Source organism: Trachemys scripta, chromosome 11 (assembly GCF_013100865.1).
Source record: "Trachemys scripta elegans isolate TJP31775 chromosome 11, CAS_Tse_1.0, whole genome shotgun sequence".
NCBI lineage: Eukaryota > Metazoa > Chordata > Testudines > Emydidae > Trachemys > Trachemys scripta.
The window spans coordinates 9,286,841-9,302,569 of NC_048308.1; the positions used below are offsets into that span (position 1 = coordinate 9,286,841).

Genomic DNA, 15,729 nt, shown 5'->3' on the forward strand with positions numbered 1-15,729 from the left:
CCTATCGGAGCCGACTTACCCCGCTGTGAGGACGGTGGCAAAATCGACCTCCGCGGCTCCCCGTCGATGGCGCTTACTCCCACCTCCGCTGGTGGAGTAAGAACGTCGATTTGGGGATAGATTGTCGCGTCCCGACGAGACACGATAGTTTGATCCCCGAGAGATCGATTTCTACCCGCCGATTCAGGTGGGTAGGGTAGACCTAGCCTTAGTTAAAACCAGTGTCTTCCATGAAGTCTCCCCTGCTGATATTCTCACCAGAGATGTCCCCTCACAATCCATAACTGAAATCTTGCCCTGTGTGTTTGTCATCAGACATTGATTGCAAGTTCTTCTGGACAGCAGTACTGTCTGGTTCTGTGTGTCATAAAGTACTGGGTATATTTATGGTGCCAGGCAAAAGAAACAGTGCTTTGAGATCCGTAGGGAAATGCAAAATGCTATTATTGTCGTGGATTTGATATTCCTTTGGCCAGCCCACATGAGAACTGCTGATTAACTGTGAAGTGAGATCAAAACAAGTCTCTTTAATGCTGCTGCTTCTCGCCCTCCCGCCCCTGCAAGTACAGTACGGAAAGGGAAGCAGCCAGGAAATGTTGTTTTTTAATATTAATATCTTTTGAACTGTGCTTAGTGAGATGGACCCAAATTCTGTTCTCTGTTACGCTGGTGTAAATCAAGTCAACCCCATTGACTTCAGTGGAGTTATTCCAAATTTACACTACTGCAACTGAAAGCAGAATTTGGACTCTTAATATGGTGTTCCAATGTTCTTTCCCCAAAATAACTATTGTTGATAGAATTCTCCTGTTTTCTAAAGTACAGATGCTTGGGGGAATTAACTTCATTTCCGAGGTGTGGTAGGGTGGAGGGTTATTCTGAAATGGTTAAACTGGCACGTATGCAACATGTGACTTAAATACTGTTAAAATAATTATATGTTTGGTATAATGGGAAAGTGCTCAAACTTGGCCAAGAATGTCTGTGGAACAGACTCAATGTGAAAATCATAAATCGGGTTTCTACCATTTTTCCATTTGAAAAGAACATTTGTTAAAAAGTAAGGCAACTGTATTGTTAAGCTTTTGAAAAGTTTTTTTTTTTTTTTTTCCAGGCTTAACATTGTTAGTGGTGGTAGCTTTCATTTTTAGTAGTACAACCGCAGCACTTCAGCACAGACACTTGTCAAATAAATGTCGCCCTATGGGCATCCTTCAAAAGTCATGTTCTCGCTCTCTCTTTTTTAATTTAATTGGTTGGATTTAACAATGTAAAGCATTGCACTGAGAGCTGTCTGGGGGATTAACATTTTCTAGAGTGGTGATCCTTATACACAATTAAAAAATCTCTCGCTTAGCTGCTGTCCTGTAAAAAGTCATCGGGCGCGATTCTAATCCCAGCTGTGCACCGTGCATCTGTGTTGAGATTCTGGCCAATTGACAGTCACATTGCTGGTGAGAAGGGTTAAAATATCATGTGGGGCTCAAGCAAGTGCTACCTAATATTCCTGGTACGTGCAGAAAATTCATTGATCATGAGGTATGCACCCACCTGAGGTATGTGCTTATTCCATGCTAACAGATGACTTCCACAACCATTGTTGCTGTCCGTGGAGGGAACTCCCTCCATGTTCTCATCCAGTATTTCCAAGTTTGAAATGCCTTCTTGGCACTGGGTTTGGTGATTGGGTATATTTAGGCTTGAAAGGATTAGGTTTTTATCGGTAAATGTCTTGTTAAGATTGATTTCACCGTACACATGCAAACAAATGAAAAAATATTTCCATCAGTACTCATTTAAATTTACAGGTAGGCAGAGGAAGAAAAATGCTGCTTGAGAACTTATTAGAATTTGATTAAAGGATATTTTCTTTGTATATTTTGACATGTAATGTTGACTTCTCTCCCATAATTTCGTGCAACTGTGAAATGTAAAGCCATAAATATTTGAAAAAATGCTTTAAAATAAACATTGATATTATCCCTTGAAATTATATTAAAAAAATAAAAACTCATTTGGCCAAGCCTAGGTATATTGTTGCATTCTGTACTGTTTGGAGCAATTGCCAGTCGCATAGGGTCAGTGTTTGGGGATGAGGATAGTTTCCTTAGCACTAATTCCAGTGGGAGGAGTCCCTGACAGCATAGCTTCATTGAGCCTATGCTGCAGAGACGTGGAGCAATGCTGGGGATTATGGAGCTGGTGTAAAAAGAAGGTGGTTCCCATTACTTAGATTCCAAGATAACAGGTGCTTTGTAAATGTCCTACAGAGAACAAGAATGCTTTTTAAAAATTCAGCTGGTAAACAGAAAAGCAATGTTCTTTGCAGCGTATGCCTCTTTGTTAACCCAGCCAGCATCCCCATATGTACACTGAAGAAGAGAGAAAGAACCCTCTTATGAGAGCCCTTGGGGCAGAAGTGCTGCTGTTTAAAACTACCCTCTGGGAACTCTCGAGCCTTGATTTGTCTAGGAAACAGGTTGGCTTGTTTTTATAGATCAAGTTAGCGAACCCTCTTTGAAATGACCTTCAACTCTTAGTGTAGGCAAAGTTCAAGGCCTTAGTAATTGAGTTAGCTGGTAACAGATGGCCCTAGTGAAGAGTCAAAGGTGGAACCCTACCATTGGCAGAGGTTCCAGTCTTGCTAGTTGATTGGTGTAGGCGAGTGGCTCTGTTCATGAGGATTAGCTTGTGGGGTCAGGGCCTAAACGGGTGGGATGCGGTAGGCTTGTTGTTGTTTTTTTGTTAGCTGAGGAGCCAGCAATGGGAGCTCTCATGGTTTTGATGGTTCCATTAAAATTATGTTTTACAGTGGAGCAGCTGATTTCTTTCAAATGCAGCCACTTCTAGGGTTAAAATGATAAGGCCCCCTTTACCATAGTATTTGAGCATCTCTTTAATGTATTAATGCTCCCAACATCCCTGTGAGTTAGCAAAGTGCTATTAGGGTTAGGATGGGGAACAGAGTGGCTAAGTGACTTGCCAAAGGTCGCATAAGAAGTCTCTGGTGGAGCAAAGAATCAAATCTCTGTCTCCCAGAGTTTTCGCTAACGCTCTAACCACTAGACTATCTTTCCAAGGCAAACCACTGAGTGCACAGCTGTAGGGAGAAGGAGGTGGGAGAAAGAAAGCGGGCCAAGATCCTGAAGTCTGTGGTAGAATGCGTGACGTACCCCCAGAAATGTAGGCAGTGGTGCATGATGTAGGTATAAATGTTCAAGGTATCAGCGTTCCTTTCAAATTACACAAGCTTTACTGATTCCTCTTACAAATGGCACTCTAGGAAAAATGTTCTCTCTCTGCTTTGAGCAAAAGATTGCAATTGCTGTATCTGCTGATTGGATTAACGCTATTATTATGTTGTTTTCAGCTGCCGCTGCTGAAAGTCCACTCAGGTTACTGTCCGATGTGGCCCAAGAGGTGAAAGGACGAGGTACTATAGCCTGGATAGATTGTGGGTATGTGATGCGCTGTTTTCTTTTCCCCCTTCCTCTCCAGTCTTATTTTGGTACTGCGAATTTACCTCTTCGGTGGCTGTAAATCGATCACCTCATATAATGGAAAGCACTTTGTCATGAAGGATAACCCTGTAATTGGAGTGGGTGTACTTTTTACACACCTTTCTGGTCTTCCTTTGGGATGTCCTTGGGATAGTCTCTTCCCCACAGCTCTTGTCAATTCCTCTCTACCAGCATGTTCTTTTGTCATGAGCTGGGAACCCTGGAGCATGGTCTTTCTTTTGCTGTGTCTCTCTCACCCCCTTCAGAGGGGAATGCAGCATGAAAGCTCTCCTCTCCTCCCTCCTTGGTAGGGTGACCAGATAGCAAGTATGAAAAATTGGGACTGGGGTTGGAGGTAATAGGTGCCTATATAAGAAAAAGGCCCAAATATCGGGACTGTCCCTATAAAATCAGGACATCTGGTCACCCTACTCCTTGGCTCCTCATGGAAGAGATTGCAACACAGAAGACTCTGTGAGCTGGACGAGAGATTGGAGTGTACTCTCAGGCAGCGCATCCTCATCCTCTGTGCTCCATGGCTGGGAACCTAGAGCTTAGGCTGTTCTCCGCTGGAGCAGAGCAGCAGGCTCAGGGGATGTTAAATATGCAGCTGTGAACAGCGGGCCAGTGGGTGCAACTCACCCCTGTGCAGCGGGACAGCCTCAAACCTCTGCAACACTTACATCGTATATTGAGGGTAACAGCTGTGGTAGAGCATGCAAACATTGCATGATTTGTATAACTCTTTGGTTTGGAAGGGACCTGCAGTTATAGCATTTCACTAGAAGATGTATTTTAGAAACTTGCTCTCTCGCTTGTAGTTTCATGGCAGTTCTCAATGCAACATTGGGGAAACTTTGGTTTTTTTTGTATATTTGAGGGGGAAGGAGCAGGTGTGCAGTTTGGTTTGGTTTTAAGATCTGAAAGCCTCTGGTGTGGTTCTGTTCATGACGCTGACAATAACACAGTACATGTGGTTTTAGTTTTCATATCTTGGTGTCAAGTATCGGGGATAGCCATGTTAGTCTGTATCTACAAAAACAACAAGGAGTCTGGTGGCACCTTAAAGATGCATCTTGGTGTGTGTCTCTGTCTCTCCATCTTGAAAGCTATGCTTTTCTGCCTGCTGTTGACAATGTCCACTTCCTGTTCTTATAAGGGAACAGATTGCTGGCTATCTTTCTAGAGACTGATATGCTATAGTACAAGTAGATGCACCATGGTCAGATTTAGGTCATCTATAAACTCAAAGGGATTTTTCTAAAATTGTATTTTCGAGTCCGGGCCCTTCGTCTTTTGTTAGAAATCAGTGACCCACAATAAAAGTTATTGGTTAACCAAAGTTAATTCGTCATTATTTTGCTCCCTGCCACCTCTAAACAAATCATAACTAACAAGGGTCATGTTATGCCTTTCTTCTACGTCAGGGGTGGCCAACCTGAGCCTGAGAAGGAGCCAGAATTTACCAATGTATATTGCCAAAGAGCCATAGTAAAATGTCAGCAGCCTCCCACCCATCGGCAGCCCTGCCAGTCAGTGCCTCTCCCTCCCTCCCTCCCCGCACCTCCCGATCAGCTGTTTTGTGGCATGCAGGAGGCTCTGGGGGGGAGAGGGGAGGAGCGAGGTCACAGCATGCTCAGGGGACGGGGTGGGAAGGGCTGGAGTGGGAGCAGGGCCTGTAGAAGAGCCAGGTGTTGAGCAGCGAGCACCCCCTGCACATTGGAAAGTTGGCGTCTGTAGCTCCAGCCCCAGAGTCGGTGCCTCTACAAGGAGTCGCATATTAACTTCTGAAGAGCCGCATGTGGCTCCGGAGCCACAGGTTGGCCACCCCTTTTCTACATTCTTGTTCTGTTGGGCCAGTCCAAATGAATGTTATGTCCTCCTTCCAGGAGACGACGACAGTGGTTGAGATTGTTAGCTGGCATAAACTGGGGTAGCTCCATTGACATCAGTGGAACTGTATCAGTTTCCAACCTCTGAGGCTCTAACTCAGCAAACGGATTGTGAAGAAGAAAATGTAGCGGGGAAATGTGGCATATCTCTTAGGTCCCCTCTCCTGCCAAAAAATGTCAATGACAACTAAAACTTGACAGGCACTGAGGTCTAGTAAATAGGACACTGGACTAGAAGTCAGGAGACCTGGGTTCTTTTCACAGATTTGCTGCTGACCTGCTGTGAGACATTGGGCAAGTCTCTTCACCTCTCTGTGACTTTGTTTCTCCTCTCACCCTTTCTGTTCCTTTCCTGATTTAGATTGTCACTATGGGTCAGGAACTGTTGCTTACTGGGCGTGTGGGTACAGCTCCTAGCATAGTGTGCTCCCATCTTGGTTGGAATCTCTAGGTGCTACTGTAACACACATAATCATAAGCTTCTATGTAAATTTTAGCATTACATCAGGGAGAAATATTCAGTATTTAGGGCCCAATCCTGGTCCCATTTGAAGTCAATAGGAGTATTGCTATTGAGTTCAATGGGATCAGAATCTGGCCCTTAATTTCCCCGTGTTGGGATGGGGGGAGGAAACTCAACGTTTTGATCTTTGTATTACAACAGGTTCTATTGACTTTAATTCTACTATCTTCCTCCCTCTGCTTTCCTTCCAAAAGGCTGTCACTTAAAACAAGCTTCCTTTATGAGTAGTGCCTTCTGTTGCTGACCACAAAGGCCTGTTTCCAGGAGTGCTGAACGACTGAGCCCTACCAGAGCTGCTCAACATACTCTCCCATTGCAAATTTTTTGTGATGCTTATTTGTGGTCTCGGCACCGAAACAACAAATGCACAGATGTAGGGATATTTACAGTGCAGGCTCAATTTGTTTTACAAATATTGACGAGAAATGGTTTGTTTGGCAGCAGTATTCTCCGCTCCCTGAAGCAGAGAATTTTGGCTTTAGTCTCTATGTCCTGCTGTAGTGAGCTCCCTTTGCTTTCAGATATGTGCGTTGGCAAGGCTGGCATTCATGCAGAGTTGTAGTTGCTGCCTTCGGCTCGGCTCCCGTGTGGCGACGACAGCGCTACCTCTTCTATTGGCCGTGTTCACCGCTTTCTCAAGGCACAGTGGTTTTTGCTCCTTTTTGCAGGAGAAAGCAAGAGTATATTGCTCCCCCAACAAAGCTGGGGGAGGGATAGCTCAGTGGTTTGAGCATTGGCCTGCTAGACCCAGGGTTGTGAGTTCAAACCTTGAGGGGCCACTTAGGGATCTGGGGCAAATTCAGTACTTGGTCCTGCTAGTGAAGGCAGGGTACTGGACTCAAGGTCCCTTCCAGTTCTAGGAAATAGGATATCTCCATTAATTAATTTATTTATTTAATCTGTTGTTGAGCACTAGCTGAGTTAGTGCTGTGTGAAATACAGAGAAAGATGCAGGCCTTACCACCAGAAGTTTTCTGTCTAAATAGCCTACTTACATGTAAACCACCTTCCCCATTCATGGGTTTCCATGGGTCAAGCAAGAGGTTAGGCTTGAGCTCTCCAGTCCAGTGCTGACAGACATAGAGCAGCCTCTGGAAGGCCAGGAAGACTTGGCCTTGCCTAGACTCTGGGGGAAGAGTTGGTCGCTTGCCCAGCTAGTTAGCATGGAGAAAAGCTGCCGCTTAGTTGGTAGCAGCTATTACAAGGATAGCTGAGCTCCTCCAGAATAGATGTGACTGGCTTTGGACACAGTTCTGCAACGTGCGGAGCGCCTTCCTCTCCCAGGCCTCTGGGATTTATTCATGTGCATCAGTCCCTTGCTAGAGCAGGGCCCTATTGTATATAGGCTCGGGGGGCCTCTTAGCACTTTGCAGCATAAGGCCTTTTGTCAGCAGCTAGATTTGAAGCGATTCATATTGGCTTAAGCCCTGGCAGAAAGGAGCTGACCCCTACTAAGGGGGTGCTTGTACTGGTGGAATTTATCAAAATATCAAAGTGAGGACTCTTGGTTCCTATCTGAGGTACCGTAGGTGGCTCTGTACATAATGAAACACGAAGCAGTTCAGTTATGAATAAAAGACCCGCAAATGATGTGACAAAAATACTTACATTTTATTTCAGCCTTTCCATGTTTTAATTAGGAAGTCCTCACTGAGGCGTTTGATGTTGAATGAATTGCAGCGTGTGAGATGTCGGAATGTTGAATTAATAATGTCTGGTAAGATGCAGTCTTACACATGACATCTGCTTTTTGCTGCTGTCTGTTTAAACAGAATGCTCCCGTTATGTATTTCAAGATCTAGTGCATCAGGTCTGGATTAGAAACAAAAAGCTAACTGTATGAGGGTTCAGTAAACCTTCAGATAGTATCTGGACGGGGACAGCTGTTGGCAAGATAAGGTTTCTTATGAACTGCTCTGGTTTGGGCTATAAGTGCTTAGAGTGAGGCACCCTAAATACAAACTAGGGGTACGTCTATACTACCTGCCGGATCGGTGGGTAGTGATGGATCTATCAGGGATCGATTTATCGCGTCTAGTGTAGACGCGATAAATCAATCCCCGATTGCTCTGCCGTTGACTCCGGAACTCCACCACGGCGAGAGGCGGAAGCAGAGTCGATGGGGGAGTGGCGGCCGTTGATCCCGCACTGCGAGGACGCAAAGTAAGTGATTCTAAGTTGATCTAAGATGCGTCGACTTCAGCTACACTATTCTCGTAGCTGAAGTTGCGTATCTTAGATCGATTCCCCTCCCCCCAGTGTAGACCAGGCCTAAGGCTCAGGTAGTGTAGTCTAATAACTAGAGCAAGGAACTGGGAGTCAGGACTTCTGAGTTCTATTCCCAGCTCTGCCACTGACTATGTTTATAATTTTGGGCAATTAACTTAAGTCTCTGTGCCTCGGTTTACCAGACAAATGGATAGGTTAACACCTATCTCCCATGGATGTTGTAAGGCTTAAATAGTTAATTTTTATCAAGTGTTAGAGATTTTTTGAATGACAAAAGTACAAAGTTAAAATAAGTATTACTTCTTACTGTACATTTAATGCGTCCAGATGCTAATGTGGTGGGCATACATATCCTCAAAAAAGGCTTGATATTTTGGTAAGAGTCTAGTTCAGCTTTCACAAATGCGGGCATGGATCTGGCTGTAAGTTTGCAGGGGAACTGAAATGGGGAATAGAAAGCTTAACTTGTTTGAAAAGAGAGAATTATTTTCAACCCTTATTGTGACTGTAAAATAGGATATGTGGTAAAATAGGGTGATTTAAGAGCTGTGTGTGGTGCAGCGTGAGGCTCCCCACCGTGTGCATCTGATTGGCTTACTTTACCTAGTGTCACTGCAGATCTTCCATGTGCACAGCTCCCATGGGGCGCCCTGGCGTTCCATGTACTGAGAGGATGCAGGATTGGGGCCACGAATTGGTGATATGTGTAATGGGTAAATCAAAAGAGCTGTGTCAAGTGTAATAGGACAGTTCTTTGGGCCCTTTGTAGCAAATGTTAGCATGGTCTAACAGTGACAAGTATAAACTGTGAAATGATGGAAACTTATTTCTGTGTTGGGGTGTGGTAGTAGAATGCCAGTGTTGTTATATTGCTTGGATTGAAGTTCAGTCACTCATTACTCAGGTAGCTTTGGCCTAAACAAGGAAAACCTAACCCCGGCTTGGAAAGCGCTGAGATCTGGTTTTGAAGGTTACCAATCATTCTCAGATTAGTTTGCAATGGATGGAGCAGAACTAGAGTGCATCTGAGTGGAGGCGGAAGGGATGGGTGGAATGTGGCAGATGGGCGGTTGAGAACATCAGTTGGAATTGAGTGGGGGGGATTAAGGATGGGAACTAGGTTATTTGGGAGATGCGGTCAGGAGGCCATGGCAAAGGGTCTCTAGAGAACCTTTACGCTCTAAAATGATATTCACAACACTGATGCCTCTTTCTGCCCCAAATTCCTACCCACAAGAAAAGAGGAAACTAATAAAATCTTTAAAAAAGGAAAAACAAAAAAGAGCCAAGTTCCTTACCCCAACCAGTGCTGTGACTTTGAAAACAGACAGGTGCCAAGGACTCTATAAAGTCCACCATGAACTTTGCTATCCCTGTTGTACATGAAAGGTGCTCTGATGCTACCATGTTGGGTGGCAGTACGAAACTCTAAGGGTACATCTACACTACAGGGGGGAGTCAATTTAAGATACGCAAATTCAGCTACGTGAATAGCGTAGCTGAATTCGACGTATCGCAGCCGACTTACCCCGTTGTGAGGACGGCGGCAAAATCGACTTCTGCGGCTTTCCATCGGCGGCGCTTACTACCACCTCCGCTGGGGGAGTAAGAGCGCCGATTCGGGGATCGATTGTCGCGTCCCGACGGGACGCGATAAATCGATCCCCGAGAGGTCGATTTCTACCCGCCGATTCAGGCGGGTAGTGTAGACCTAGCCTTAGATAAATGGAGAGATAGAAGTGGGAATTGTGTCAGAATGTTTGCAGGTCACCTTTTAGTACACAAATACAGTGGCTAAATGCTGGCATTCTGCGGAACACACTCTGAAGAACGTTTACGAGTAGCCTGGGGTATTTTGGATGTGTGGTTCTCCTCCCCTATTTGTATAACTGGGTATTTGAATTTGGTATCACCATCTGATCTAGCTTCTTCTGGAATCCCAGGAATTTGTCTGCTGCTCTGTGATAACATTTTTGGTGTAGTATCATTTTCCCAATTATGGAAATTGGTTTTAAAAACCAAACCAAAGCAAGTGCATATTGCTTTGGCTTTGAGTAATTAATCCTTCATCAAACACACACGGTGCTTTTTAACGTAGGTCCCAAACAGAAACAAAGCTGTTTGTGTGGGTCCCATCTGCTGTCACAGAGCATGTGCTCAGATTTAGCACATCCAGACTGTTTGTTCGTTAGGGAAATGCAATCTGGCCTAAAATGCCTTGCTCTTGAGTTGGTCTTAATCCCACCTTCCTGCTTCCATGTCATATACCTCAGTCCCGTCTACCTCCTCCAGAAATGGGTGTAGGTGGCTGATGAATGCCTTTGTAAGATATTGCTCTCCTTCCCTTCCGATATCTTATCGTATTTGTTAGCTGTTGGGTGAAATAGTTCTCTCTGAGTTTCTCATTTCCTAATGTTTTGAATACAGAATGTTTTTATAGGATCTGTAGTAAATCAATTGGTTTAATTACTTGGGATGGAGGAGAGGGACTTTTAAGAGTCTAAAATCCATCTCAATTTTTGTGACTGAAGGTAGAAATAAGAGCTGGTCAAAAATGGGATGCAAATTTATTTTATCTATTTATTGTAATTTTTTTCACACATTTTATTTATTTATTTTGGGGGTGGGGATTGAAATTTTGATGAGAAATTTTTATGAAGTTGTGAATTTCAGAACTTTTTTCCTAGAGCTGGTGAAGAGAGAGAAGAGGAAAGAAAGGAATGCAGTGCTGTTGCATTTATACAGTGCCTGCTTAAGTGTAGCCATGTCTGGGGTGAAAGATAGTAACTGTGCAGTAGAAGATAGCAAGTAAACATTACAGGACAGGTAGGAGAGGAAGTGAAGAATACAAATATCTGTTTGAAGCTCTTAAGGGGATTTAGGGCAGGTCTACACTAAAAAACAGTTTTGCCCGCATAATTGTGTGTACATGGGAGGGTTTTGCCAGAATAGCTCTGTCAGCCAGCGAGCTCACCTCATCACACCACTGACCAGCAGAGCTATGTTTCTGATGTAGACCTGGCCTGATGTGTTGTAATCAACCACATTAGAATTTAGCCGGGGTGAGACATGTCTGACTATTGTGGTAAGTGCCATAGGATTCTACTAGCTCCAAGGAGTCAGGGCTTCAGTTTTAAATACCAACTGGGAGATGGTCTCTCTGACATCACACTGCCTCCTAAATCATGCTGCAGCTTTAGGTCAGCGACTCAGGGAGAAGAGTGGCACCTCCTTGGGTTAAAGCATGTAGGGGTGCTGCTAACCAAGTTAAAAACTAAGTTGGCTTGTCTTCCCCGATATTTTAACCTGAGTTAGCTAACACAATTTAAGAACACCGGTTTTATTTACAGTGTAGACATACCCTGTATCGCCTCTGCTCTCTACAGCACCCAGTGTAAACATTTCTCACGCATGGGGAATAGCTCCACTGTAAGAATATAAGCAATTTTATAATTATACTATTCCTTTAGATTGGGGAAAGGAGCAGACTTGTCATCAGTGGATTTCAGCCTGGTGAGTAGGCCTAGCCTTTGGGCTACTAGATGTAAAACTCTTCAAGCCCTGGTATATTATATTAGTTCAGAAGAATTATGGTCACCTCTAACTAAAGACTATCGGAATGCATGCGCGTAAGAGGTAGCGTTCAGATCGTGCATTCAACATTCCTGTTTATTTTCTGATTTTCTGAATTGCTGATTAGCTGCGGAATGTTAACATTAATGTTATTAGCTAAGATTGAATTAACGCTACCTCCGTTTTCTTGCATTTAGTGCTTAATAATCCACTTTAACCATTCTCTAGGTAACTCTCCCAGTTCATCGAATACATATGCAAAGACGTAACCAAAGGATAATACGTTATATAACAGCTTCTGTATATATGTGGATGATATTTCCTAGAAGTATTTTCATATATATTTAATTCTAATGTGAATACAAACATATACTTATCGCCTTCTATTGATTACCGTATTGTTACCATAATTTGGAATCTCCTAGGCCAAGATCCAACAGTTTAGCTGGAGTCTAGTAGAATCTACAATGAGAGGGGCTTTTTTTTAGAAGAAAGTGACGCTTGCTTTCTGCCCAGCCTTTGGTTGGTTTTTAAAATCTCTCTATTTTATTTTGATGCAGGTTTGTGTGTTGCTGTCTTACCTTATTAATTTGGAACTCCAAGGAAAATACCATTAATTGTAACGTTGTGGCTTTCTGCAGAGCTGGAAGATCATGGTGTATAATGGTTCTTTTCCTGCTCTTGATTGTTGGTGTCTGAAGGCACCTGCATTAGCTTTATCTTGGGGTGATTTTTTTGATTAAAGATACTTTTGCTGTTAGTTATATAATCTCCTGAGCTTCAGTTTTGGAAAATGTCCCCCTCCCCATTTTGTTTGTATAGGTTCTTTGGCTTTCTAATTGACTAGAGGGTAGACAGAATCATTTTTATTGGAAGACTGGTGGTGCTGGTTTTCTACAGCATATAAATTGCTGCTGCCTCTTCCATTCGCATCACGTTTCAGGGGAATGTTCAGAATAGAGAACTATGATGCATTGTGGGTCTCTGATGGAGGAGTTTTGCTGTCTTTTGGGCGAGCCCCAAAATCCACATGAGTCCCTGGATTCTTGTTGATCTGCTAATCCCATTTCCTATTTACTTTCTATGAAGCAGTTTTTCCTTTTTGGTTCAAACCTCCCTATCCCCAAAATCAATCAAATCAAACCCTTTAACCATTGCGCAGCCCCTTACTTGATTTCTGTCTGTTACAAGCAAACCTGTTGTTCTCACTTCTCTAATAAATTAGTTTCCATGAGAAATGCAGCATCACACTATGGCAAATGTTATTTATGATAAAGGAACGAGTCCTTTATTTTAAGCTTCCTGTGGTTAAAATGTTATCTCTGTCCTGCTGTCTGGGTCTGTGCCTGTTCTGTTCGACATAGATTCTTATACGGCTCTCGTTGTCACAGTATCGGCGTGCCTGTCCGAGCTGAGAGCGATGCAAGTGCTTTCTGTCTGAGTGGATATAAGCCATTATCATCCAGTGGCTGCTTAGCACAGCTGTTTGGAGAAGAAGAGCTCTTGCAGCCAGGTTGACAGCTTCTGAGAAGTGATTCCCCCCCCCCCCCCACCTCCCATTTCAGATCTGTCTCGGGAGAGTGATACAGAAGGGCCTGGGATCATTACAGAATATGAGGCTCCATATAAATGTGACATCCTGTAAGCAGCACTAGTTGTGGCAGCTGCTACCTCAGACTAGGAAGTATTAATAATGATACACACACAAACACCTCCCTACAGTTGGGGTGAGATTGGAGGGAGAGATGCATCTGAAGAAGTGAGGTTCTTACCCACGAAAGCTTATGCTCCCAATACTTCTGTTAGTCTTAAAGGTGCCACAGGACCCTCTGTTGCTTTTTACAGACTTGCAATAGCAACTCTTAGATGCACCCTCTGAAATGAAAAGCCATTGCCAGTCAGCGTCTTATTTGTGACTATGATGTTTGGGAACTTTAAATGCAACTGATTAGCAATGTGTTTTAGGCAGCATGTGATTTCTGACTATCTGCCTTACAATCACCTTCCCTACACTGGAGCAAGAACCACATGATGCATTTATAATACAGTTGCTTGAGTACCGTGCCAATCAAAGGAAAGACATACCAACCCTCTCCCTCCTGCAAACTATAGATCACTTCGTGGCTTCTGTAGAGCCAGATTGGTGGGAGGTGGTGAGATGGGACCACTTTGGTTCAGCTTCCCTTTCTCTATTGATATTTTCAGCAAGTTTCCTGGTGTGCCCAGTCCTTTGGGAGGGGGATATTCTGGCCTCTGGTTTGGGCTAAACACAGGGGATAAAGCTGGATCATTTGTAAATAAAGCTGTGGCCTCTTCCTTGTCAGTGGTGGTGTGGCACTGAGCTGCCGGGGTTAACATTCATGCAGAAGTGGGTGGCATGAGGAACTAGAGCAGTATTAATGTGGGCAGAGTTCCTGACCTCATTACTTAAACTAGCATTTCTGAGGTGTCTCCAGTAACCACTTCTCCTGAGCCTGGATCCTTATCTCTAATGTCTTATAAGTGTGACAGTCAGTTTGGGAGTTGTGTGTGTGTGATTTTTTTTTTTTTTAACATGCCCTGTAACGAACTTCCTTTCCTCTTCAAACAGTATAATTAAATCGCAAGAGCTGGAGACCTAATTATCCTTTCCCATGTGAGAGGTGAAGCGCTTGTCATTAGAGAAAGGCTGTTGGCTGAAATCCAAAGGAGGTAAATCTCCTCAGAGCAGAGGCTGAAGCTCTGTTGGTATTTACTGTTAAGAATAATGGCAGTTTCCAAATGTATCGGAGAAGGTTGCTATCAACAGACACCTTACGGATTATTTTATTTTTTGGCTTGCGTGGAGATAAGCAGAAGGAGCAAAGATAAAAATAACTAGATTCAGCATTCCTTTCTCAGTTACTTGTTTTTTTTTTTTTGCCCCTCCAAAGAAACATTAATGAAGCCTCTGCATGGTGCATTTGACATGCTGAAATCTTGGCCTTGGAACCTGTGAAGCTATGACATCTGCAATGATGCATGAAAAAATTACTGATGGAGATCTAAGCCTCATCTGTGCTGGGGATTTGCTGTGATCCAGCCATGGGTGTAGCTTGTTCAATGTAAACCCTAGTGTAGATAGATGAAACTTTCATGGCTTGGTGTACCTGTGCTGGAAACCAGGGTAAGATGCACCAGTGCAAATCATAGCTTTCCTTGTCTATACTAGTGGGTTTGCACCTGTGCATCTATACAGGTGGCTGCAATTGGGGCAAATCCCCAGTGTAAGCAATGCTTTAGAGGCTGGTTTTTGACCCGGTACCACCTGTTGTTTGTATTCCCATTGTTTAATAGATGCCCAAGTTAGTGGGGAGTTAGTAGGAATTGCATTCGGTTATGTTCATTACAAGTATTCATAGGGCATCCATTTTAATACCTAGCCATCCCTTCCATTGGAGAACAATACTGTAATAGCACTTCTCTGTAAATCTAAAGAACTTTTCAAAGGTAAGTCTCACTATCCCTATTTTACAAATAGGAAGAATGAGGCTTTGGGAGCTAAGTGACTTCCCCACAGTGAATCAGTGGCAGAGGTGGGAATGGAATCCGTCTCTTGACTCCCATTCCAGTGTTCTGTTCAAGATAAACATTCCCAGCAACAGAAAGCAAATATACAGCAACGCTATCTGCAGATCCAAAGGTCTGTCTAGACTAGAGCTTGTGGCCCTACTGTAACTTGTTATATAGAGTTGCCAGCACCTTTGTACACGCTAAACTAGACACTCCACAAAATTTGTTCTAAGATTAAGTGAGATGTAGGGTAAACCACAGCTGTATGTGTCCTGGAACTAACGTTTGCGGGGTGCCGGGAGTAGCATTTACAAAGGCGTTAACTAGCTCGTGTTAATTGGCAACCAGTTACTCCAGTTACTCCAGTAGCACAAGTTCTACTCCAGATGAACCCTCTATGTCTCGGCTACAGTGTCCTGGCGAGAGTGAGTTTTGGATGCTAGGGCTCTGAGAATTCACGGTCATTGGCTCCCCTGAGCCA

The 15,729-nt window shown here is 43.7% G+C and overlaps 1 protein-coding gene across 1 annotated transcript in view; it reads left to right on the forward strand.

The window, feature by feature from the left end:
- Nucleotides 1–15,729, forward strand: part of PDIA5 (protein disulfide isomerase family A member 5) — a 125,907-nt gene that overhangs the window by 18,516 nt on the left and 91,662 nt on the right. The window contains exon 3 of the mRNA XM_034786053.1: nucleotides 3,371–3,458. Coding sequence (XP_034641944.1) covers nucleotides 3,371–3,458 — 88 coding nt within the window. The remainder of the gene's footprint in view (nucleotides 1–3,370; nucleotides 3,459–15,729) is intronic.